At 40.8% G+C, this 26,664-nt stretch overlaps 1 protein-coding gene across 2 annotated transcripts in view; it reads left to right on the forward strand.

The window, feature by feature from the left end:
- LOC116493183 (netrin-4-like) overlaps window positions 1–26,664 on the forward strand; it is a 52,389-nt gene continuing 25,725 nt past the window's right edge. The window contains exons 1-3 of one of the 2 annotated variants that reach the window (XM_032194343.1): window positions 1–862; window positions 7,517–8,058; window positions 20,116–20,379. In XM_032194343.1, the coding sequence (XP_032050234.1) occupies window positions 796–862; window positions 7,517–8,058; window positions 20,116–20,379 (873 nt within the window). In that variant the 5' untranslated portion in view covers window positions 1–795. The remainder of the gene's footprint in view (window positions 863–7,516; window positions 8,059–20,115; window positions 20,380–26,664) is intronic. The other variant, XM_032194344.1, reaches the window with a different exon arrangement.

The raw sequence follows: 26,664 nt of genomic DNA on the forward strand, positions 1-26,664 counted from the left end.
GCGAGCCCCTCCCTGCTTTGGGGTTTTGCTCTTAGCCCCTGGCGCTCGCTGTGGGATCAGTGGCTTCCGTGCCAGCGGAGGGAGGAGGGCTAGGAAATAAAATCGAGCAACCCAAACTGAAAAGAGAGAAGAGCCAGGAAAGCACTTGCTTCTCATCAGCTCTCAGCGAGAAAAGCCAACTCTTTTCTTATGACCCTCTGCTGCAGGGAGCAAAGGGGAAGCGGGTTTTGGGGCAGAGCTCCCACCCAAGCGGGGTTCCCGCAGCCAGGACCCCATCGCCACCCCGGCTAGCTGCGGGGGCTGCCAGGGGGGTAGGGAAGGTTGCCAGGGGGAAGGAAGCCAAAACGAAGCTCCAGCAAAAGCAAGGAGCAGCAAGGAAAGTTTCGGACTAGCATCTGCAAGAGAGCGGAGCGAAGAGAGCTCCCCGCGTCGCACCAGCCCTCGATGGTGCATTCAGGGGGCTGCAGCAGGGATGTGAACATCCCCGGCCCGCTGCATGGAGAGGGGTGAAGACACGGAAAACCCTTGTTATTTATTTATTTATTGGAAGCGATGTACGGGTGACACCCAGAAGGCATCTGAGCCCTGAAAGAGGAAAAAAAAAAAAAAAAAAAAAAAAGCCTCCAGACCCAAAGGAAAACAAGAAGAATGAGACAGCAGCCTTGACCCCTGCACTAAGAGGAAGGTGAGCAGAAAGAAAGAAAGAAAATACAGAAAAGCCATGCAAGCACCAAACCTGTAGTTTACTGCAGCTCTTTTTTTGCTTCACCGAGGACAGATATTTTACTGACAGCCATGCAGCATAAAGGCATCGTGCTGATTGTGTTCTTGGAATATTTTATTTCTGGCCATGGAGGAGCAGGTAAGCAAAATAAATCAATATTGCCATTCATGAAACAATTTATCCTAAGTTGAGCAAGGGGAAAAGGAATAGAAATCTAATCTGTAAAGTATGGTAATTTTTTAATGTCAACCTCATTTTAGATTGCATTTTTACAAGGCTTCTGGGTTAGTCAATGTATACAAATGCCTCTTATTCCTTGTGATACACAGCTTTACAGCTCAGCTTCCCCCCAAAGACTTATAATAGGATGTACTGTTTCATACATTTTTAAAGGGAAAAGGTGTATTATTTTTGTGAATGAAAGAAAAAAAAAAAAAAACAGAGAAAGAAAGAGGTGGATAGATTGAGATATGCTGGATGTTTGTTTTGAGGAAGAAACACTGCCTTCCTGGGCAGGACAAGAGTGAAATGACAAGATCCTTGGACAGCACCACTGAAGGAATCTGAATTATTCTCTGCTAACTTCATTTTTCATCATTAAAAGTCAGGGACACTACTTAGGAATTCCTGTTAATCCAAGAAAACCCATTCATTCAGTGTATTCACTGATTCAATAGTTAACATGCAGTGGACAAGATTAAATCAGTATTAGAGAAAACAAACAAACAAACAAAAAAAAAAAAACACAACAGGGTAGGGCAGAAAGAGAAGTTGATAAGTTGTGTGTGTATATGTGGGTGTACAAATGAGCATACATAAGAATGATATAGCTGCGCTGGTATTCACATAGGCTTCTACAAATGCCTGGATTATGACAGAGACTAATTCCTTAAGGGAAAGGAAGCAAAGCAAAGCATTAGATTGCTTTCTTCCTGCTATGGTTTAACAAATCTTTAAGGTTAAAAGGGATGAATTATACAGATCAGCCCAGAAAAATATAAACAAGTGTTGACAAAACAGCAATATGTCCTTGGTGACTTTCTCATTGGGATACTGGCTTGGGATCCGTCTTTCTGCAGAGCAAAGCATACCAGTGGTTTAAATTTCACCTGCGTGCTCAGAGTATTAGGACTGGAGCAACACTCCTCATGCAGTGATTATAAAGTGACTGGAGTGTTCAGATACCATGCAGGCTTCGGTAAAATCAAAGGCAGATCAGGAGGCTTCAGCTCAGATTATGGTTTAGTTAGAACCTTCTTAATAACAGAGACATTAGATTTCCTAACTGCAGAAGTTATTTTCGTAAAAACTGAAAATAGCTCATAAATTTAAAGTCCTGCCAGATTATCCTGTGACTCACTTGGGAAAACATTTGGCTATCACAACATTACAGGACTGATTGGAGGGAGGACACGGTATCCTAGTCCTCTTGGTGTTTTATCTTGGGCATTCACTAGTCTCCTGGGCTAGGACTCTCCCTGCAGGATACATACTTTGAAACATAGCACAGGAAGGTTATGGAGATGTCTTGTAAACTTGCTGATGCTTCTGCAGAAAGCAGCCTGCTATAAACTAACCTTAATTTGCTCTGTATCCAATACATAAAGTGAAAATGAATCTCCAAGGAAAAGCAGCCCACAGCTGACCATGCGGAGCTAAACACTCTCAGAATAACATTGTAGGACACCGTGATTAACAGCAAAATAATTGACTATTGAAGGTGACGACACTAAGGATTCAAAGTCACTTTAAATAAATATAGACTGCTTGACCAAAAGGTTGCACAAACCACCCTTCTGTGAAAGCCTAAGGGCTACCTGTTCATATTTAATTCTTTTTTTCTTTTTAAGAAGCAAGGTAAAAATCTTGAACTGACCTTAAATCTTTCCGGGTCCTATCGGAGGCAGGGACAGTATTGCTTAGACTGTGGCTAGTTCTGGGAGTATTTAGCCAATCTGTGTAAAAGGAAGCAGACAGGTGTACAGAGAAGTATGTCCATCATATTCTATTAGCCTACACAGGAAATTCCTTTTTCAGCACTATAGTTGGTCCGTCCTGGTCAGAAGTGAAACAAATTGCTGGGCAGTTGTGTGGGGAGTACCTGGAGTACAAAATTTGTGGCAAGTGACATATTTGCCTTCTGCCACCTCTGTGCAGAGGAGACAGCCACAGTTGTCAGGATTGGCTCCTTAGATCTTTAAATACAATGCAAGGGGAAAAAATCTTAGCTGTTAGGCTGGAGGAGTCACCTAGGTTTTATATTGTCAGACATGGACCTTCCCCTCATCTTATGCAGGTGTAGGGCCTTATTCCCCTCATATAAAGCCCACAGCAGCCCGAAAACTCTTGCATATGGGGCCAGCTGCTCACAGGGCTGACAGCAGCCTGGGCTCTCCCTTTGCTCCTGGCCAGCCGCAGCCCTCCCCAGGGAGCAGCACCCAGGGTGCTGGGCCAGCTTTCCTTCCGATGGCAGCCCTCCAAAAGGGGGCGTGGTGTGGTCAAAAATGGCTATTTCTTACACCAAGCTTTCGGTCAGCTGTAGGACCTCATTATCCGCTGGGTTTGGTTTCCTCTGGGCTGGGATTGTTCAGCTCTTCTGCAATAAGGGTGCAGGTGCTGGTATTTATGGGTATTTATTTAGGGTATTTATGAAGGCTAGCTCATCAGCTTCAGTTGTGAGGCTACTCACAAATGGGTGACAACTTGTCAAACTTGTTGCATGCCGGCCCCAGACAAACCAAAGGGTTGTAGCACTTCTGGTGAAACCAGCGTTGAGGACCACAGTCCTAGATTTGATTAATAAAAGCTTGAGCAATTCATGTCCCCAGGATAGTGGGCTTTAGAATGGCATTTATAAGTCTTTGCTTATTAAGAAAAAAATTAAGCAAATGTAGAACAAGTGAAACCCAGGTTGGAAACAGATGGTAAAACTGCTCCATCAAAAACTTTGCAGAAGAAGACCAAAGATCTATTCAGAAGGGTGAAAGTTGCTCTCCTGTTTCACTGTAAGAGACTCAAATGCACAAAATCACAATTTTTGCATATGGAAAAGAAATAAAACCCCCAATTCAAATCACACAGAAAATATTAGGCATTTTTCTAGTCATGTCAGCAGGCTTTGACTCAGTTGCCATATGACCTTTCCTCTGCCAAATATCCATGGAGGGCGGAAAAATAAATAAATAAATAAAACATTGAATATGTTTTTAGTTAATATCCATAAGGTTACAAGACCCTGAAGGAAGATACCTCTGTTTGAAATGGTGTCCCAGCCATATCATCAGTGTGGCCTCCCCTGAAGTCTCCCCAGCCATCAGCTAACACCATTGTTGGAACACGTGCCAGCCAAGTGCCACTGACCTGCCGCTTTGTGGCACAGCTCAGAGGGAGCAGAAAGACAAATAGATTCATGATATCACTTCTGAAGCCAAGCTGTCCATCATGGAGTATAAGCTAATCAACTTCAATACCGGGCAGTGCCCGTGCACAATCAAACTGTTTCATTTTTTATTAATTATTCAGTGAGCCCTCTCGCGTTAAGTTGCTTGTTTGCCTGGCTGCTGTTTCTCTTCTGCAGCAGTACCCCCTTGCTGTCCAAATTCCACACTTGATGTTGTTTCCGCAGAATTGGTGAGTGATGGGAAGGCTGCACTATCCTTGCAGCCAAGCAATGTTCTGCCAATTGATTTCTTTAAATGCAAAGTTTTTAATCAACTGCAGATTTTGTTTTCCACCATCCCTCCTTCTCTCAAACTCCCTTCTGATAATTTACATGTTGCTCTTCTCCCATTTTCCTTATGGCACAGCAGTTTGGACAGAAACTATTTATCAATGTTGCTGCATTAGCTGGCAAGGCAGATAAAGCTTCTTGTGACTGTTGTTCAGGAGAACAACCACTATTCTTCCTCCTTTTCCAGGTTCAGATAAAAACAGCTGAAAAACTTGGTGTGGGACTGATAGCCCATTACTGGGAAATGTAAAAAGCAGCCATTCCTTTTAAAAAATGTTTCCTTTTTTGCTTTCTCACATTCTTGTCTGCAAAGCTTCCCCTGAATTTAGAACTCCAGCATGCCATTTCCTCTGTGAAAGCATCAGTGGCGTGGTGCATCAATAAAGATGGACTTTCTTTTAATTACACTGTATATTAATCCATAACCCAATAGCATTTGTAACACGAAGCCACTCTTGTTCAGAACTAAGCAATCTGGACTCTTGTCAGAGCTAATGCTCGTTCAAAGCTCAGCTATAAAGCTGGTCCCACTACAATTCTCTGGAGGCAAAGATGACACCTCTCTGCAGCATGGAGCAAAAGCACTTACTATCCAATCTACTTTAAATGCAGAAATTTCTGCACTTTCCTTATTTCCAGTAATTTCTACTGAACAGCTGAGACATGAACAAGTCAGACCAGATAATGTGGGCATTTAAGTGCCACTTGCAAAGACTTTCTTGAGGCATTGCAGTTGCGGGTCATTTTATTTTTGCTGACCTGCAAGGATGGATTTATCTTTATCTCAAGAACTGTGCATGACTCAGTGAAATTCACCCTCCAGGCAGAAAAATTTGGAATGTCAATTGTTCTGCAAAAAGGACAAAGCTCTAAACAACTTTTGGTGAAACCTGAATCCTTTCTCATGAAAAGACTCAGAGAAATTGCAAGAAACCTTCCAGGTAAAATGTCTGAACCTCCTGGTGTTCCCCTGTAACTCTACTAGCCTCAGATAAGAAGTTTATGCTCAGAAAGAAAATGGCTTGATATGGTTGTCAAGCAGTCAGGGTGGTAAGAGGGCTTGGTGGAGGATCTCCAGCAGTGCTAAGAATCAACTGCTCGGTTGCAGATGGGGAGCAAAGAACAGAACTGATAGAGAGAAGCATCACCATCTTCTTTCCTTTCATTTCCAGCTGACTGGTGAAAGTCCTCATTCTCTTCATTCTCCTCATTCCCACCTCATGGTGGGACAGCTTCATTCCTTCAATCCAGGGACAATTGGGTGCAGATCAGACACTGCTGCCCTCCAAACTCTGCCAATCTAGGATATCACTGGAATACCCAAATAAATCTTGGCCATCCCATCATAGCCAATGGTGGAACACCACCTCCAACAGGAGAAAGCCTACTATGTCTCCTGACAACTGTCCTTCGCTGAGACTCCTGCTAAAACTGTCTGCAAGGCAAACACACATTAAATCCAAGTGCCCCTGAAGGTGGATTCCATCTATTTCTAAGTAAAGAGCATTTTTGGATCATCCACTTCCATGCTACCTGAAATTTAATATCACCTTACATTGTATGTAAGCTAAAATAGCACACACCATTGGTCAATGGGATCCAGTGGATGTGCAGCAGCTTGATTATTTGTCCTAATCCTGGAATGCAAAATGCATGAGATGTTTTCCAAAACAATGTCTATCCCTTTCTCTTCTGGCCTGTGCAGAGCTATCATTAAGGAGCTAAGGACAGAAATAACTCAGAGGCAAAACTGTGCAGGCTCGATGCATTTTTTTCACCTTAATTCTTTGGGAAAGAAGAACACCAGCTTCACCCAAATACACTTATGCTTGGGCTAATTTTGTAAGGCTGAATCAAAATGATTTTTTTTTTGGCCTAACTTGATTTAAAAATTTATTTTGCCTGTGGAAAGACCAAATATAAACTGAGCGGGGATTTTAAAATTTGACCTAGAATCTTGAACTAATAGCTGACCTTTGAACTGCTCCTAGATTACCCAGGGTTTACGGTCATCCTATGTTTCATTGGAAGGGTCATTTCCTGTAGGACTTATATTGAGTCATCTGACTTGTGACCTCTTGGATTAGATTTGTGACCTTGCAAGGTCAGTCTTTAACTCATTCTGGACTGTTAAATTGCAAAGTGGACATTGTATGTCATTAGAGAAGCAGTTTTCTCCAATTTGGTAATAAGGTTTTGGGAGTGACCTGTAAATCCAGTGTCACAAAACACTGCTAATTTCCAAATAGTATTAGGATTTTGTAGTTATCCCTACCTTTCCTAATTTAGAAATAAGTAGATGCATACATTGAAGATATCAAATCTTTTTTTTTTTTTTTTTTTGCTGTACCTGCAAACTGGGCAAACAGAATGTATTCCCCTATCTCCATGTCAATGTGTAAAAAAAAAAAAAAAAAAAAAAAAAAGAAAGACAGACAGACTTGATTTTCAGCTCTGATAAGTATTAGAAAATCCACCTCATCTCAATAGTAGCAGAAATTCAGCGCCTCTTAAAATTAGGTCAATAACATATAAGTATAGAGATATATGCTTTCTTCACATGATTTTATGTGCAAACAATGTCTGCAATTTGTTGGACAGGAATCATCTCTTTTCTTAATGAATCTATAATGTACAGTACAGTTTAGCTTAGCTTTCTGATTACAGTAAAATAAACATATTGCACAGATTCAGCCGTCAGATATGCAGCTGTATAAGAGTAAGAGTAAGAAAACACAAGATTCCTGTAGTTAAATGTAAAACTTAATAGACTGATGCAACTGCATTTGCAACAGGTATCGAAGTTAGAGTTTCAAGTGCTTATGGGTAAAGGCTGAGTTTTCTGGAGATTTCAGTTTCTAAGTCAGGCACCTAAACCAATGACTAGATTTACTGAGAATCTCCCTCCAGACTTTGAGTGAATGAAGCTCTCCTTAGGACAAGCCCTCTTGGATGTCAGTCCCCAGAAGAGGACTCCAAACATTTGCACGGTCACCTGTCTTACAGCTTGAGAATTGTTTGAGGAGTTCTGCTTAGCTTTATTTCTTTTGCCTGTCTTTCAGATCCCATGAGGCTACAAGCTTTCCGCTGTAATGGCCGTTCTTGCAACCCTCCAGTGGGAAACCTTGCAAGAGGGAGGACACCAGTCACCCTCACCACATGCGGGCAGAACAGCACAGAACTGTACTGCTTCTACCCAGACCAAAACCTCCTCCACCTGGCCTCCCGTGGCTGCGGGCAGCCTCGCTGCACCAAATGCAATGCCAACCAGCCTGATAACTCCCATCTCCCTGCTGACATGACAGATGATTTCTTCGCAAATCCAGTCTCCTGGTGGCAGTCTGCCCAAGGGGTGCACAGGGAAGAAATCAGGCTGGACTTCGAAACGGAGTTCTACCTGACCCACGTCATCGCTGTGTTCAAGTCCCCGCGCCCAGCCGCGATGGTGCTGGAAAGATCCCAGGACTATGGGCAGACTTGGAGGCCCTACAAGTATTTCTCTGTCAACTGTACAGCGACTTTCGGGCTCCAGGATGATCTCACTGAGGAGGGCTCCATGTGTACTTCCAGATATTCAGATGCAGTGCCCTGCACCAGAGGAGAGGTAAGCGATAACTAAGGTTTGGACAAAATTTAATGTCAGACAGCTAAAGACTGGCTGAGAGTTGCAGAGTACATACTCAGAGAGACACTGTGCCTATAAATTAAGAAATGTAGCCCCTTCTCAAAGGCTTTATGTTAAGAAAATAAAGGGGAAGAAATAAAGAAATGATATATCAATGAAAACGAATGGAAATGTTTTAGCAAGTTTCTTTTATGAGAGCTGCAGAGGATGAGATTAACATTTTTGCCTATTTTTACATTGCAGATGCCAGTAACTGAAGTAAAACACCACTAAAAACAGATGTAGAAAAAACACACATTTGTAGAGCCTTATTTATCCAAAATGTTTTCCTCCTTTGTGATGACGTGAACAGCACTTTCAAATTGTCTTTCACCATATAAAAGGTCCTGAATGTTTTAAATACTACCTTCCCTGAACATTTCATGCAATGACTCCTGCTGGGGGTGTCCATTCTGGTTGTATCAAGACATAGGCTCCAAAAATGAAACCATTTAGAAACAGGAACTCTGACTGAGCAGCCAGATTCCACTGTTCAGCAGGGGGAAAGGGTCCTCCTTTGGTATGAATATTCTGACTAAATATGCAGAAGGCTTTCTTTTAAAATAAATGCACAATTGTTCTGATAAATTCCTCTGAGAAGAACATAAGTGACTGCTTAGTAATCAGATTATTAGTTTAGTTATAACCTTTTGCATTCATTAATCTCAAAACAATTCAGATGGGAAAGAAGGTAAGTATCATTGGTGTCTTTTTTTTTAAGAGGAGACAGAAAAGCACACAGAGAGACTATGAGACATTCCTGTAGTCCCGCCAGAGGCTGGAATCCTTTCACTTCCTTCTCTCTTCCTTAGAGAAGTCACAGTCCTCTTGGTTTCCCTGTCTGGAAGTGATCACACAGGTTTGGCAGTAATACGTGCTGTAAATTAAGCTCAGGTGTGAGGTAAATGATCCCAATAGCCTTCAGAAAAACACAGTGGTTTCAGCAGTGCACTTCAAAATGCACTTGAGAAGAAAGAAATCAGTGTGTTACACCTGAGACAGAAAAAGAGCAGCAAGGAGAGACTGAGTCAACCTTTGTGCAACAAGGCTGGGAAACATCTCTGAGTACTGGAAATCTGGAGCAAATCATCTAACTACTGTCTTCTTCCTGGAGTAGTAATTCTGCTAGTTAGTTATTAGGATACAATGAAGTCATATACATCCAATTGTCTTCTGTAGAGAGGTTAGAATTTGCCACGTCAATACATAATCTAGGCAACTATTGTGATTTTCCACTGTTTTGTGCCATCCAATGAAAAATCTGGAAGTACTTTGCAAGATCTATATAATGATCTTCAGCACGCATACAACAGTCCTGTTGCCATTTCACAGATGGGGAAGCTTCCACAGAAAGGTGGAAGTGGTTTGTGGTGAAACGGGACAGTTCTGGTAAAATAAGGAATAGAATTCAGGGTTCAGGGTTTGAGGAAAACGGCTTGGCCTTAGACACAAAACAACTCTTCCTTTTCTATACAGTATCTCCTGTTACCCTGCACTATATAGGGTTTTGTGCTTGCTTAACCTTGGGGAATATCATTAAGACCGCGTGTTGCTGCTGAAACAAATCCAAGAGGTGGATGGCAGAAAATCAAATAATAAAACACACATCCAACAAAAGCCTTTGTCATTACAAGTGTCAAATGATTCTTTCTACTTGGGCAGCACCCACACCAAAAAGAATATGCGTATCTTTAATCAATTCATGCTGTAGTAGTAGATGTTAGAAAATAAGAGTAACAGTAAGAACAGTCATATATTTACAGGTCATGTCCTTACAGATCCCAAATACTTTCATGAACTGTTACATGAATTGAATACATGCAGAGGTCACTTCCTCTATGGGATGGAGAGCTGAAGCTTTAAAGCAGCACATGGGAATCTGTACAGCTACTTAAGAGAGAACAAGCTAAACAGTTTCACAGCAAATAAACTCAAAAGGATTCTGGAGTTCTGAACAGACTTTACAGAGAACTCTTAACCAAGCCATCAAATACTGCTATGGCAAGGGTGCAAAAGCATCAGACTTTTCAGGTCAGCAATATGACACAGCAGATTCTTTTGTGAATGAAAATAAAAGGCAGCAGAGAGTAGTTATTTAAAGTGATACCTGACCAGATTTGCCTGTGTGACATTGCTGCTCTTACTACAAGTCTCGTGGGAGCTTTGCCCACACATCCCAGAACTGCAGCTTTACAATTTATTTTAAAGATGTCACAAAAGTCACAAGGGTATCCCCTCAAGCACTAGCTCCCAGCTGAGGTGGATGGAAGCTGAATCCCCATCAGTGCTTTGTGCAGTGTTCTCTCCTTTTGCACCCTCACTCTGACCCATCCAATTACTGATGGTGGCTAAGCCTTGGAGGGCTGAGGAGCTCACATCACAAGCTGACATTTCTGAAATGATCAAAACTGTTTCCAACCTAATTTCTAATTCATGCACCGAGATGAATGTCAGTTTTCTCTACTGAGGGACAGTCAGGTTTTTCTTGGGTGCTGTTCTATTCGCTTTCAGAAGAGATGCAAAATTCCCTTTTAACAGGGCACAAGAGGAATCAAAAAGAGGAGATAGCTTACTAAGAACACTTAGGTTTAAAACCCATGGGAGACACATCATGGAACAAGATTTCTCGTCAGCTGGCTTCCAGACCTGAGAATGTGGGTGGGTAAAGAGAAGGTGGCAGAGTTGCAGTAACCTACATGCATCTATAAACTGACACGCGTGTCCCTGAGTCAGCACACTCTTGTGAGCCTTTAAGACCACTGGAAGAGTCTGGGAGCATAAAAAGAAACATGGCAGAAGAAAAACTTTGAGAAGCTTAGAATGGAAGCAAAATCCCTTTAGGGGGGTGATATTACAATGTCACAAAAGAACCCAATGTATCACTACGTTAAGCTGTATCCCCCTTTTTTGGTAAATCATCCTTTATCTTTCACCTCTTGTTAGAGTCACACATCTCTACTTCAGATGGGGTACAGCTGAGACAGACGGTGTCATACATTCAGGAACAAGTCCAGTAGAAATGCAAGGAGATGATTTTTAGTGTCCCTTTTGCAGTTTTCTTTTACTCCAGCATTAATTATATCCCTTGCTTCTGCACTTTTGGAGATAAAATCTCAGATCCTGGATCTCCCCATCTTAATTCTTCTGGCAAAGAACTTAGGCTATTGATAGTTTCTGATTTTGGAGTCAGAGCAATTTATTCACTGCCAGTTGTCTACAAATCATTTGCTTCACTTGTTTCATCTCTTCGAAAAAGAGCTTCCATTGGCTGAATTCCCAGGACATCATTCTTGTCATTTGTCTCACCTTTTAGCCACAGCAAAACCTATACTACTAGCTCATTAGTTACGGTGGGCATCCAAACTTCCAGCTACAGTTCCAGCACTCCAGTTTTCAGCAAACTGTTTCTTCCTCAGTCTTTGTAACCACTAGAGATTAATAAGGATCCTCTAATTCTCAAGCTTGTTTAGCAATGTTTAGCAATGTCTATTAGTTGTTATGTTTGCACCTGTACTCACTAATTCTACGTATTTTATAGATCAAATTTACACTGGTAGGTTAATCACCTGAAGTCATGTAATGTTGAAATCTAAAAGTGAATAGGGAGCCCGACACTCATTCATTCAAACTTTACCAGTTCAGCTTAGCAGTCCTACAGTTTACTAGGAGCAGCACTAGACATGCAATTTCCTTAATCATTTGTTTATAATACCATATACAATATGTTTTGAATTGCAGCAAGGGAAGAAATAAACTACAAAGCATGTTCCAATCCCTGCAAGCATTTTGTTTTCTTTCATTGGTGTTGATCTGCAAGCCACCTGAGCATGATACATTGGTTTCTTGCCACTCTTTCCTAGAAGTCCTTGTTACTGAATATGCCAAAAACCTGTGTCTCCATAGGCCTTTGCCAGTTCCAATACAATTTTTCCTCTGTCTCCAAATTGTAGCTGAGTCAGGGCCAACCCAGACTGACAGCTGGCCCCAAACATCATGTCAAGGGTTTGAATCACGCCTCGATAAGTCAAGTTAATTAGGAGTACAGCAGTCAAAGTGGTTTTAAAAACCAAGCCGTTTTTTCTGTCTAGCAACCCACTTGCCTATCATAACCCAATAAGCTCGTTACAGGGTCTTTCCTTCCAAAGTGGTGGTGTGTTAGTTGAGTTAGCACAGTTCAGTCTCTAGTTTCTTGGGTTACAAATGAAGTAGAAGCCTAAAATGAACCTTCAGGCCAGCCATTGGAAATCTAACTCAAACCCAGACAAAAGGAGAAATTGCCACCATGTTGCATCAGATGTTAGTGTGACTTACAGTTCATACACCAGCTGGGGAAAACAGGGACCAAAATGTTTCAACCTGCATCCTGACAGCATGTGCAGTTAAGGAGTGCAGTCAACTATCTGACAAATTAAGAGCAGGTTTTTAATAAAGTGGAATATTGGGAAACGAAAACAAATGTTCTCTTCCATCTACAGTGATGTTTGCATGAAAGGAAGACTTTAGCATGCAAAGCTGGGTATAACACTAACCTGCTTATAACCACAAGACCCTAAAGAAGACTCTACCGCTATTGGGTCTGGCTAGAGGAAGGTAGTTTTAAATCAAAAGCTGGTTCGTTTATGTGAATGTCTGCGTGACAGATGACACCAACGAAGTGTGATATAATAAACCCATTACTGGAATTCACTGGGGGCTGGAAGAATTGTGTATGGCTGAATTAGGTACTGGTTTCTATGGCAACAAGTTAAATGTGCCTTGTGCAGAAGACCTGTTCCTTCCCCATTTTGTAGCCTGTGGTGACCTCTTTAGGGACAGAAGTCCCCAACAGCATCTTTTATCAAAGATCAGTGGACTTGCTTTGTAGCTGAGAGACTTTTAATCACTCTCCTGAACACACTCTGTGAGTGTCAGATCAAGACGCGGTGTGATGGGATGCAATTCTGTCTGCTTCAAAAGCCACCGGGCTGTTCAGACAGAAGCCACAGACAACCCTACTGAAGATCTTTGCCTCTGCACTGACACTGTGGATCTCTGCTGCCTTTCTCCATCTACAGGGACTCCTTGAGCAATGATTACTGCAATGGGGAACCACTTGTGCATTAAACCAGGCCAGGGATGGGGCTCTGTGTGGAATGTGTGTGATCCTGCTCTAACAATCCACAATTTTTGCTGTCTTTTCTCAGGTTTTTCTTTTACTGTATTCATACCAAACCTTTTGATAAACAAAGGAGGATCCCCCTCCCCTCCCACACATACCTCATTAAGTGGCAGCATCAATAATTCAAGAGGTCACCACTGAGGCTTCAGTGACTTCTTAAAGGTCTGATCTCATACAGCAGTGGGGTCACTAAAAAGAAACATGCTCAGCATGTCACGAGGTTGAATTCCTAGCAGCTAAGGTGCAAGAGCAGGGTCTTGCACTGCAGTGAATTGTCCAACAGTCATCAGGGCTGTCCTCTAAAAGTTGTATGATAGTATTCTGACTTACAGATGGAAAAGATTCCAGGAGGGATTAGTCACTCCTGAAGGTAAGTGCCTGGTTGTTATGACTAGGGCCGTCTGTTCAGCATTTCGTTTAACTTGAACTGTAGAGGAGATAAAATGCAGAGGAAAGTTGAGAGGAAGCAGTTAACACCAGCAGTGTAAACAAACAGATAGCACTACCAGGCCCTGCTTCCCTGGAGGAAGAATTAAGGGGCTCAAGTATTTGTGTCTGAAGGGAATTTGAACTGACATGAGACCAGTCCAGGATTCCCGTCCGTGGCAAGTGAATTCAGGAGTGCACCAAGTGTCCTGCTCTGACCTGGTATGCAATGAGCCATTTCAGAGATATTTGGCACCTTATAAACCAGCTAGGAAGACAAAATAGTATTTTGAGCATTACTTCTGAATTTCCTGACATAATAGGCAGCAGATATCAAATCAAATTTTCTTCCTGCCCTGTTTTATGAAAGCTTAGTGAAAGTCTCAACTGTGAAAAAAGTTCTTGTCTAAAACATTACAGATCTTAGAGATTCATTGTTGTAATTTTTGAACTCCAGGCTAAAAATCACTTACTGTTTGCTTTTTATGATGAGTGTTGTCCACACCTCACTCTCCTGGTGAGACTATGTTCTTTACTAGATCTTTTCATGTGTAAGATTTCAGCCAAGACTTAAAGATATAAGTGGCTCCACTTATGAGAAATGGATGCTCTCCCATGAGGATGCAGCTCAGTAGACACTGTGTGATACTAATGATAACTGGGTGTTTTAACTTTCCCTGACAATTCGGAGGAGTGAAATGAGACTCTTGTTCTCAGTCCAGGTCCCAGTAGGGCTGTCTGCGTCACAGAATTCCTCATGCCACCCTCTGCCATTTCAGAGCAAATATCATAACTCATCATGAAAAAGGACACTGCGTTGTGTGGGAGCAAGGAAGTGTTTTCAGATCCTCATGTAAGGTGATGCTGTGTAGAATGGAAGGAATTTTGTCCATTCTCTACATACGGACTGCAGACTGAATGATTTTGTACCCAACAGTCTAGATTTTGCACTCCAAATACATTATTTGGCTTGGTACAAGATACTGCTCCTTCCTACAAACCTTGTTTTTTACACAGATGTGGAAGTTTATATCTGCAGATAACCTGAAGCTACAGGAAACATTTGGTTCAAGGAAGAAAAAAAAGTCTGCATGGTTCTTCAGATTTGTCTGTCTCTAATCACAATTGTGCAGTCTTTCCCCATCATCGTATTGGCAGCAAAGCCTAAATATTAATATTAATGCCACACTGACTGGATTACTGGAATAACCTCAAAGCAGATGCAAATTGAAGGGACATTGACCTGTCCTGTTTTGGAAAACACAGAATAGATTTAAGACACCACTGTATTGAAAGTAGTTGGTTTTACACAGATCAGATAACTTTAAAAAATCAAATGGACAAATAGATTATTTCTTTAACAAAGTCTCATATTCCATGCTGGCTACTAACTTTTGTTCTCCAGAAGGACAGAAGAGCAGGGAATCTTGACTAAGAAACCCTTTTCCATGAATCATCAGAATAACCCTTCTGATAGCTAAGAGGGTACCCAGACTTTCTTTGTGCTCTAGGCTATTTCAAAACAGGAAAAAAGGCTGCTTTTATAGTAAAGTCTACTGTTCCACAAGATGGAAGAATTTTAGTCAAGAGCTCCATCAAATAGATCAGAGGATATTTGCCACTGGGTAGGAAAAATTCTGAGACACAATTGTTTACTATTCCTTTATGAGCAAAATCAACTCACATGAAAATCTCTCAATGAAGAGGATTTAGGACTGATGAGAGTTTTTATTGCAGCTTCCTTCTGATGGGCCTAGTATAAGCACACAGACATTTCTGACCTCATTAACCTGATTGTGTGCAACATGATCAGCATAGCTTAAGGATGATTTGTAATACCAAATTCTTGTTCTGCACAAGGATCTTCTTTTGTAGGAGGCCATGCATTGGCTCTGCCCTCCATTTGTGACTCATATTCCTTGACCTTAGGCTATAAGCTTGCAAGGGGGAACCTTTGCTGTGTCCACATCTTTTCTGAATAATACTGGCTGAAAGATCAGGTTAAGAAAACAGAATTATCTGCATCAAGGATGGAGAGGCAAAACATGGCAAAAAATCAAAAATCTGAGGCACTGTCTCTGGAATGAAGATGATCTTTTGACTGGGGATAAAACATCACCCTCTGTGAAGCTGTGCCAACTTGCGTACAGCAAAACCAGCCAGCCCTTTAACAGTGGCTATCATTTTTAGCTTTGCACACTTACAGCATTCTCCAAACTTCCTTGCTCTTAGAAAGGTCAGGAGAGGACACGGTACTGAACATCTTTTTGAGGCGTAGCTGATTGACTTTTGAAAATGAGAATGACAAATATGCGCTTGATAGCAGATATGCTGATAAGCATGAATGCCCTACTCAGCATTCGGCTCCAGTGGCAGCTCCTGATTATAAGGGAAACTCAGGATCTAGGATGTATTTCCACAAAGGGTCGAGACTATAAAGGTGCTGAATACCCTTAACCTGCACACAGTTCTATGGAAACTGAAAGATTTCTAGGGTGTCTTTACATTACTCAGCCCTTAGCAGACTTAATCACCAGCAGATTTTCTTCTGTAGCTGTGCATATGCTATTTTTATGAAAACTACATCCTGATGCTTAGAGAAGTGACTGGGGGATAGCCTGTTACAACAAGAAAAGAACAGATCTTCCATAGAGCTTGACCCCAGATAGAGACTTATATGAGAAATATCCTTGTGGTAATAATATCCCTGGGAAGCTGTTTTCAGAGCTTGCATCTTAATTATTAGAACATCTTTTTCATCACACTTTTTAAATCTCTTTTACATTAATGTAATGGAAAAGAGCAAATTTGCAAAATGTCTCTGGGAAATGAACAATGCACATGTTTTTCTTAAGCTAAGCAAAAGGCATAAGCCAAATGCCTATGTGTACAGAAGGAATCTCCTTCATGCGCTTCAGAAAGCAAAACACGACCTTGTGAAATAAACAAAGAACAGATAATACAGTGAAAATGAAGTGTCTCTTCCCACAGTGTATGATTCTAAGAGTTCATTAAGACTTAGATCTATTTCTAATCTAATCTTTAAAACATTTATATCAAAATGGTTGAGATTGCTAAACTTCTCTTTGACCTATTATTATTTTTTGAATTTTGAATGTATTGAACATCCATCCCTAGGAATTCTAAGAGAATTCACAGATAGCAATTTATTAATCTTCCTCCCCTCCTGTGAAGTACTTGAGTACTTGCATCCTATTTTTAAAAAATGTAAGCAGGACATACAGTAGATGTACATACTAAAGTAGTACTAAATACTGATTAAAACTATGCTACCTCCACACAAAGTGCAGCTCACCTAAACCTATTTACATCGTCACAACATATCTGCTTAGACTCTGCTGACACAATCTTTGTTTAATTAAGTCCTCAATATCTTTGACTGGTATAAAGCTAGGGAAGACAAATTCTTTAATGGTTGTTGAATCCAAGAACACCTAAATGGCACTCCCAAAAGATTTCACTAGTGTTATGTCACCCAAATCAGATCTTTAACATTTAACAAATCTTGCTTTGGGAGAGATGAGGACGAACAAATCCAGCCTTACCACTGAGCTTATTCCAGACAGAAATGTGTCATGAATTAATCATACAAGCAAACTCTTGTATCTCAACTGGAATGGAGCACTCTTTTTGCTTAAAAGGATAGTGCAATCCCTGTGGGACAACTAAGCTATTAATATGTCTATTCACAAATAAAGTTCAGAGTTCTAAGGAAATATGGAAATGCCAAAACAGCTCTCCTGAAGACATGCAAAGCCTGAAATGAAAATATCTGGAAAACAACAAATCCACAGGAAACCTAATCTTTTTTCCAAGTTGTAAAGCAAAGAAACAAAAAACAACCCAGCTTCATGAAAGCAAAAGTCACCATGCTGAAGAAGAGCACCCAACAACTGTTCTTTTGCCCAAAGAACTCAGTGCTGTCTGGGTACCAGTTAAGACATGGTGAGGATGGATGATCAACTGGAGATACCAAGACATGGACATCTCTCTAAACTTAAAATGTATGCAAAATGAGTTTCTACTAGCACAATATACAACATTTCCTTCATATTAATCATAACACAAAGCAAGACTATTGCCAGCAAGTACAATGCTGGAGAAGCATAGTTAAAAAAAAACACAACCCTTTGGCCATTATCTGGTCATTTCTTTCAGAGGAGCCCAGTAAAAACTCTGGTTCTTCACCTCATTCACCCTTCCTTTCTGTCTCCTGTGAGGAAATGCATACCTGTTTACAACTGGGAGCTCTGGTGCCCAGATACATTAAGCCTCTTGCTCAGGCTTGTATAAGGATGTCACTGGCAGGACCAGTGCAGATCTTGCAGAAGCTAAAAACATATTGGTTACCTGTTTTCAGATGTCTTGTCCTGGAGCAAAAAACTCTAACATTTATGTTCTTGAGCCAGTGATCTCTTAGGTATCCTCTGCTGAGCCATCCTGAAAGGAGAGACCATTTTTTACTAAGCATATATATTAGAGAAGCCACAGACAAGAAAGTCAAGTGTGAGAATGCAGCTTATAAAAACTGGTAACTGAACAGATTACTTTACCCCTTGGCTCCTCTGTTTCACACCAATTTAAAACAGCTTCACCAGGGCTTTTAGCTATTAATGTCCTAGTAGTTAGTTTTTAACGCTGCTTTGGGATCTTTAAGCTTAGCAGGCTCTGCAGAACAATTCTGTTCAGTTCACTGCATTGGGCTTAGATGAATTGGCTAACCCATGCAGGAGGCCGTGTGTGTCTGCATGTGACCAGGTCCTCAGGACTCTGAGAAACCACTTTACCTCTGTGTGCTCCAGAGGGGACTGGGAAGAGGGAGAAAAGGCTCTTAAAACTGGCTTCCAGTAAAAAGACCAGACCGCCCGGGATTAGGGGGAACAGGACAGATGAGGTTGGACTTTGTCCTTTGAATCCATCACAAGGGGAATGCTAGGCACCAGGACAAAAACAGATGGGTCATTTGCTTATGGTTCCGTTGACTGGGGGAATGTACACATTGGTGTGGAAAGGCCCAGGCTATTTTGTCATGGCTTCATTGGTCAAAGGAATGTAGGCACCTGCACTGCACAGCCTGGGCAATCTGCCCATAGTTCTATCAAACAAGACACCTCTCATCACACCAAACAGGGCTATTTGTAGCTCTGTAAATAGCTGACAGTACAAGATAAGGGAATTAAGGAAAGAAAAGAAAAAAAAAGAAAAAGAAAAAGAACTAACCAAACAGAAAATGCTACAGACAGGTGGGAAATGTACCGCTGCCTTCACTGTGCTACTGTCAGGTGCAGCTCTGTGTGAAGTCTGGAAACCGATGCTGTTAATTTAAGGGGTTTTATCTCTCCATGTGCCATCAACATGCAACAAAATTATCTTCCAGGTGTGTACCACAAGCTCTTTCCTGGATCCTGTGAGCAAAACGAAACAGAAGTATTTTACATGCTGCAAGTATTTAAATTGGTTGGTTCACCAACCAATAAATAAATAAATAAATAAATAAATAGAGAGAAAGAGGGAATCCCTATGGAAACAAAGCTTTCACTCCACTAACAGAGTTAGTCAGACAGAGACTGTCACCACTTATTAAGCTGGGCCAGAGAACCCTCAGGGCAAGTCCCTCTGCTATGATGGAGAAACTGAACCAGAGGAGAAAATAGCTCTTGGTTTGAAGTTAGCGTATCCATAACGGGCATCTAAGCCTGGGAATGAATGCATCCAGCCCTCTAGCTCACTGCTACGGACTGTGGCACAGCTCTCCATTGTCACCCTCTCCCCACAAAACCAGCAGAGACAAACACACCCTGAGACATACAGAGGGGCAGAGTAGTACATGAGCTAAAATGCAGCAGACAGCCAGCAGACAGCAGGCAGGCACAAAGCCCTCCTATCCTGTGAGCTCGCTGCCATGTAGCTATTTCTCCTCTTCCAATGAATAAACCAGCTTGCTTTGTTTGAAAACAGGGTTCTCTCAGTGCTTACTCACCCTAAGCCAAGTTGTGTTTTCTAGCCCATAGTCCAAGTGACCATGCCAAAAGTGTGATCACAGTTCTCACTTCTGTCACAGATCCACTTCGTGCCTTAGTTTACCTAGCTCTAGAACTCATACTAAAGCCATATTCCTGAAATGCTTCAAGAAATTTCAGTGTCATTAATACTGTATTTATGCCAATAAACCCTGGGTTTCTCCGAGTGACACTCTGATGTCACTTGGCTCAGAAACACAAGGAAGTAAACAGTGTTTGACAAGTTTCCATATATTTCCCAACCTGTAATAAGTGACTGGGCCCAGTAACCCCACTGACAGAAATGTAAACTAAAGTGTTTCCTGTTACACACTCGAGACGGAATGAAAGCAGGTATGCAGTCACGTGCTGTGTGTAATTTTTGTCTTTCAGGTGATTTATCGTGCCTTAACTCCGGCTAACAAGATTGAAGACCCCTACAGCCCCGAGGCTCAAGATCTCCTGAAACTCACCAACCTTCGCCTCCTTTTGTTAAAAAGACAGGAATGTCCGTGCCACGGCTCAGGATTGGTAGAGAAACCTCAGAGGTTTGCCCACTACGCTATTTATGACCTGATCATCCGAGGAAGCTGCTTTTGCAATGGGCATGCAGAAGAATGTGAGCTTGCCAACCGGACGGGAGACATGGAGAACGTGGTGAGTTGTAGGCATTCACTGATTTCCTAGAATCATTACCTGCTTGTGCTTTGTCTCCGTCCAACTGTGGATTGTGTGTATGGTCCTGTCCCATCTTCCTTAAGCCTGTCTAAAAAAAAAGACAGCACTCTTAATCCACATCAGTGAAACCTAAAACACCCTGGGTAAAGATTTTCTACAATCCTTTATACAGTTCCAAGCTTTAATTGCATCACTAGAGATGAGATTTTCCAAAACCTCTGGATCTCCAAACACCTATAAACCGTGAGGGAACTTTGTAACAGGAACAGAGGTCCAAATACAGGGATTGAAATCTACCTGCACAGAATGAACCAATCTCTTTAATGCAAAGAGTGCCCTGACTTACCAGAATTTTATTATTAGATCTTGATTTTCAGGTTTTCTGAGTTTGTGAGACATGAACAGCTCTGCCATACTTAGGGTTTCAGTCTTTACTTTTAGTTGTCAGCCTTGTATGTTTTTGTTAATTTCACTGCATAGGCAGAGGTGTTCAGGACCTGAAAATATTTTCTCTTCCCTCCCTTTTTACTCTTTAACTTATTTGAAAATGTTAGAACTTAAAATAAAAAATAAAAGGAGACAAACTTCATGTGAATCATCTTCCATAGTACTATTATTGCCAAGTAATTTCAGTATTTTATATGCATGCTCAGATGTTGCTGTTCAGGGGTAATCACTGATGTCTGCATTTTGATTTAGCTGCAAGTATTATGCAGAAGAATGGTAATAACAGTCACAGGGAAATGATGCTAACCCAATACCCAGGTACTTCTAAACATGTACATCACAGACAGACCTCAAGCCACTTTAAACTAGCCAATGATTCCACTGGTTCCAGTAGGCTGTCTATCCCTGTAATGCATTTTGAAAACCAAAATAACCTTAATTTTTTTAGTCCCTCATGCACTCTGACAAAATAGATGTAAGAAATACATCCTCAGGTAACTTCCGTCCATTTAGATGTGTGGCACTTGACATTTTGGTTTATTTTCTTCTGGAATATATATTCATCATCTTTCAGCTCTTCTAAGTTGAGACGTAGATATTGTACAAATAATTAGGACTGCATGATTTCACAATATTTGCAAAATCATCTCTGAATCTGTACCATCTGTGGTATAAATCTAATTTACAGTACTCTAGCACTGGGTGATGTCATGAGGCTCTGTTAACTACAAATATAGACCCACATAGGACATAACTGTGTGGAGAAAAGCTGTTTAAAGAGTGCATCCTCTCCATTGCAAACTGTTAAATACACACATGGTGAAACCAAATAACAGGCTAAATGAATACAGCTGGTAGAAGAATAAACACTCTGTCCATCAGAAGAGGAAAACAAGATATTGTGTATGTTACTGACATAACCATTGTAAACTATGACTGGAGGTTTTTTACACCGTTCACAAGGGAATAGAATCTTTGCGTGCCATCAATGACTTCATGGGGCAGAAGGTGAAGCAGTTTTGATGAAATGCACTTCATGAGTGAGTCATGTCTCAGGAGACCAGAGGGTGGATGCATCCCAGCATTCAACACAGGCACAGATATTATCAAGTCTTTGCCTAAGCAGGGATTCAAAGACAGCAGGAAGTAAGAAAAGCCTTCCAGAGCTTTAACTACTTCTTGAATCCTAGGTGAGGGCTGGAAAAGACTGTGATTGAGCTGCTTTAAGTCCTTGCATTAAGGTATGATCAAGCATACCTAAGCTGTCCGCTAGTGAATGCCCATTGAAATAGTTATTGAAAATCTCTAATTAGGGGGATTTAATAGCAGCCTTCAGTAGTTGTTACCATTCCAACAGTCTGAAAGCCCTTCCATGGTGCCTGCCTCAATAAGGTGGTTCGTTCTTGTCCCTTTTCCTCCAGTGATCATGGAGAGCAGTCAATTCTCATTCTGTTGATAGATCTGGAAGGTTCCTACCATGTCCTCTCCTGGTTTTTGCTTTTTTGTATAACCAGAAAAGCGTGAAACCTCAGTGGTCAAAACTGAAAATTCTAACACAAGTTCACACGAGCCTGAAGGAAAGATGGTGTTATTATTTTGCTGCTGTTTTCTATGCTCTGGTCATTAAATCTTAGCTCTTTTTCATATATACGGTGAAAATTGGCTAAAATGATGGTATTCAAGCAAGTGTATAACTCTGCATCTTACAATATGGTAACCTCCTTGCCTACATACAGAAGGAAAAGGTTTCTGTTGTTGAGTGGCAAACACCAACGATACATATCATATTAGCCAAACTGCACTGCAACAAAACTCTTTGTCATCTTCCAGTTCTCCTTTCTCAGCAGAGAGATGAAAGGTGCTCTTCCTTCACACAAGGACTAAAACAGAACAGAGGAAAAGGATGTTAAAAACAAACACTGCCTGTTCAGAAATAATCTGGTTCATTCCACTAGCCACATCTAATATTTAACAAGCACATGGGCAGAGAAAGTCTCAAGACACAGAGTTTATTATGTGGCTAGCGTGGGTGATAAAACAGCATGAATGCAGAGCAACTTCAAGTTTCCTGCGTTCTGTCATGTAATTAAATAAAATGCTGGAAAAAAATACAGACCTCCACAGAAAGGCCTAAGTAATAGGAGTCAACATCTCTTAATATCTCAGAGCCCTCATGCAATGGTCTTTTCTGTACTTAACAAAAACAAAAGCAAGTCCATGTAGAAAACAACTGTAATTATTTGTCATGGGATAGGCCCAAAAACTGAGATCATTCTGCACTTAGGTCTTGGAAAAGATGTAATTGTTAATTTCTAAGTCTGCTTTTCTTACTCTTGAAAGAAATCTGTTCCATTTCTAATACTTGTTGCACTGCTATACTGTATGGAGACTAAATAATGGAGAAAACGAAAACAAATTTCTTGACAATTTTGAACTAACACTTTTTAACTCCATTCTGGTGGGTCTTGACAATTTATTACTAGTAGATAATCTATCAATCACCAGTTTATTTGTGGATCTGTCAATTCAGTCAGGACAACCCGTTCAGCTTCTGGCTTTTCCACAGAGGCTGCCAATAAGAAATGCAGTGGTATGAGAAGTAATGTCACAGATGCCACAGTGTCACAGAAACTAATGATACAAGACAAATGCAAATTATCATATTAACCCTCCAAATGGCATATAATTATTCCTACCTTGGAATCCTAGATAGTATTGTGTATATTGACTCTATTTGGCCATAAGTCACTAGTGAAAATAACGAGTAAGTAAGGTGCAAAGGATACCATGGAAAAGTCCTTTGACTTAGTTGGACTGCAAACCAGTAATAATTACTCTTTCAACATGGCTTTTTTTTTTTTTCTTTTTTTTTTTTTTAAATTAGTTTGCAACCACCTCAGTACAATTTATCTAGATCTTATTTCCCATATTAACTACTGAGAGAATCATGTCAGACAGGAGAAAAGCTTTGAGGAATGAAGATGGGAACAGTAAGCAGTAGTCAAGAAACTTCTGGGCAAGCATATATTGAATTTGGGGTTTGTTGCTAGAGACAGTGATATTCTCTTTTCTACTTCCCTTCTTCAGACCAAAGACAAGAGACACGGAGATGCCGTGACCAACTTAAATAGCTTCTTATGATAACTATGGACAAAATTCTTCTTTCTTAATTTAATTGCCTGTAATATTCAAACTTTTTAAGGCAACTCCTTTGTCAGTGAACAAAACTGTCTATTGACATTGTATTTTGGTGAAGAAACTGCAGAGGTGCATTTGCTTTTAAGTGTAGGGCATGAATATGCTCTTATGAGGGAAACAAATACTAGGACCTAGCCACCTGAACACATTTCGTCATCTTCCACCATTGGATGGAATGGAAAGTAATCCTGCCCAAGATGTTGCTGATGAAGAGTATACAAGGGTATGTGTTGTTTTATAGTACATGATTCCTTTAATAAGCTCCAGCAAAGTTAGGAACCTTTCAGGTTTAGAATCTGCTTTGATGACATATTTTAGCTGAATCCAGGGGGGCTACCAGAATTTACAATGTTTACAAAGAAGAAAGCACACATGGACAATTCTGTCTGAATCTAGACCAAATTCCTTTCCATTTGCCAAACATTTCACAATTCTCTTTCTGGTGCATGGGAAATAAGCATGGACAGAGGAAAGCAAATGTAGATTAAAATGTTACTGACTAAAGCATTAGTTTTTTTTACTCATTAATTTTTGGTACCTTCACTGCCAGGAAATTCTTACAAGTTGCCTCGGATGTTTCTTTTCCTTCTTCATCCTGTTTACAGAGACAAACTAGACTCCCTGTGGGTCTGATCCTCCACAATGAAGCAAATGGAAAGTTTTCTATTTACTTCAAAGGGAGCAGGATCTGGTCCTAAGTAAGATTCCTTGTTTGGCATAAGGCAGGTTACATAAGGTAAAACTTGTTTTTCTACAGTGATTTTCTAGGCAACTTGGCTGTCATCTCTCTTGCAAACATTATCTCTTCTTCAAATATCTTGTGCAGTTCTTGATAATCCCTCAACTAAGTTTTCACATTATCTGATCCACGCTGTGCCAGTCTGTATGATGTCCAGCACTCAGAGCTGCCAGGAGGTGCACTATGCTGCAGCTGGCAACTCAAAGAGCAGGTTTTGTTTAGAAAAAAGTTAGTCTGAGTATCAGCCATGTGAGTAGCATTGTGAATGTTAAAAAGAATCACAAAAGCTTCAGAATAAATTACAGAAACATATGCCTACGCTGATATGGCAAACCCCCAAATCAGCAATTCCTTCTGAGATATTAAAAATTCACATCCAAGTGAAAATACCATACAACATTTCTGGTTTTGATGGCTCTTCACCAGTAGACTCAAACTTGAACAAGATGGTCATGCCCACCCTGACAGCATCCCTGCTACTTTGCTGTTTCAGCTAGAATAGCAGGGACATGTGTAAGCACTACTTCACCCAGTTATGAACCTGACATTCAGGTAAGGTTCAGGTAAGGACAGGTCTGCCCACCCCCTACCTTTCCACTTAGCACTGCCCACTGAGTTACAGCCAAGAGCAGGAGGAGTTTTGTGCTGCTCTGCAGCCCCATACATCTGCACTGGCTAACACGTTTTTTTGAGCTCTGAAATGAAATTAGTCTAAGGGCTATTTCATCTGATGAAAGACAATTAATTTGGCTACTCTGGTGTAAAATATATGATGTCCTACTGTACCTTGAATTCACTTGTGGCACATCAGGTGTGTGGACTGCGCTTCTACTGATTATAATTGGTGTGTTTAACTTGATGTTCATGCAGGTTCTCCATAAGCACTACTAAAAACCTGTGGTTTGCCACCACAGCATCTGGCATTCAGACCATCAACATGAGGTTTTATGTATGGTTTAGAGAATAACCACAATTTTGATGGTATGATCCACATCGTGGTTCAGCCAGCAGGAATTCTGCAATTATAAAGTCAACAAGTTTTCCCTGCATTTTATTATTGTTGTGGAAATATCTTTTACTACTGCTAAAGTCCAAATCAGAAAAACATGCCTATTCAGGAGTGGTGTTTAAACAAATGTCTAAATGCTTTCCTGAGTCAGGGCTCAGGGCAGATTCACCCATGCAACACTCATACTACGTTTAGGAAACTGTCTCTTATTTTTTGGAATGGGGTAAACAATTTCTTATCTCACATTATTAGCCTTTAAATGGTGTTTTTCTTAAAAGCATGTCTATGAAAGAGCTATTTAAAAGTAGTTTAATTTTATTGTTTAATTGCTTTCATTAATGTTTTTGTTGTTGTTGTGTTTTTAATTGCTGAATTGATGTTCTCTGCTAATTTTATCTCTGTGAAGGAACCATAATAACCCTGCTAGTAGAACCATTTGACTGCAAACAGTTGTAAATATGCTTTAGGGCTGGTAAAATATGCCTTACAATTCCTTCAAGAACTGCTTTTCACAATAAAGCTACGAGAGTCTGTGTATGTGTGAGAGGGAGAAAAAATTGCTTTATCTCAGAGATATCAGCCACCATTTTGCTACCAACACTTCTCTAATGTCCTGTAGTCCAGCATGTTTCTGAGTGTCTTTCATTTAAGCTCCACAGAATGTACACTGTTCTGTCTCTAGGTTAAATTTGACACAGCCACCAGTGCTAGGAAGTTGCTGTGATGTGACAGTCATAGAAGCTGCTGCATTTGGCCTCATACATTAGAACCTTGTGTTTTTAAGCTCCCCTGGGATGAACAGACTGCTATGTTGTTTCTGTCCTCAGCTCACCCACCTCTCACCACAACACAAGTTTGCAGTCTTTTACCA

This window comes from Aythya fuligula, chromosome 10 (genome assembly GCF_009819795.1).
Source record: "Aythya fuligula isolate bAytFul2 chromosome 10, bAytFul2.pri, whole genome shotgun sequence".
Classification (NCBI taxonomy): domain Eukaryota; kingdom Metazoa; phylum Chordata; class Aves; order Anseriformes; family Anatidae; genus Aythya; species Aythya fuligula.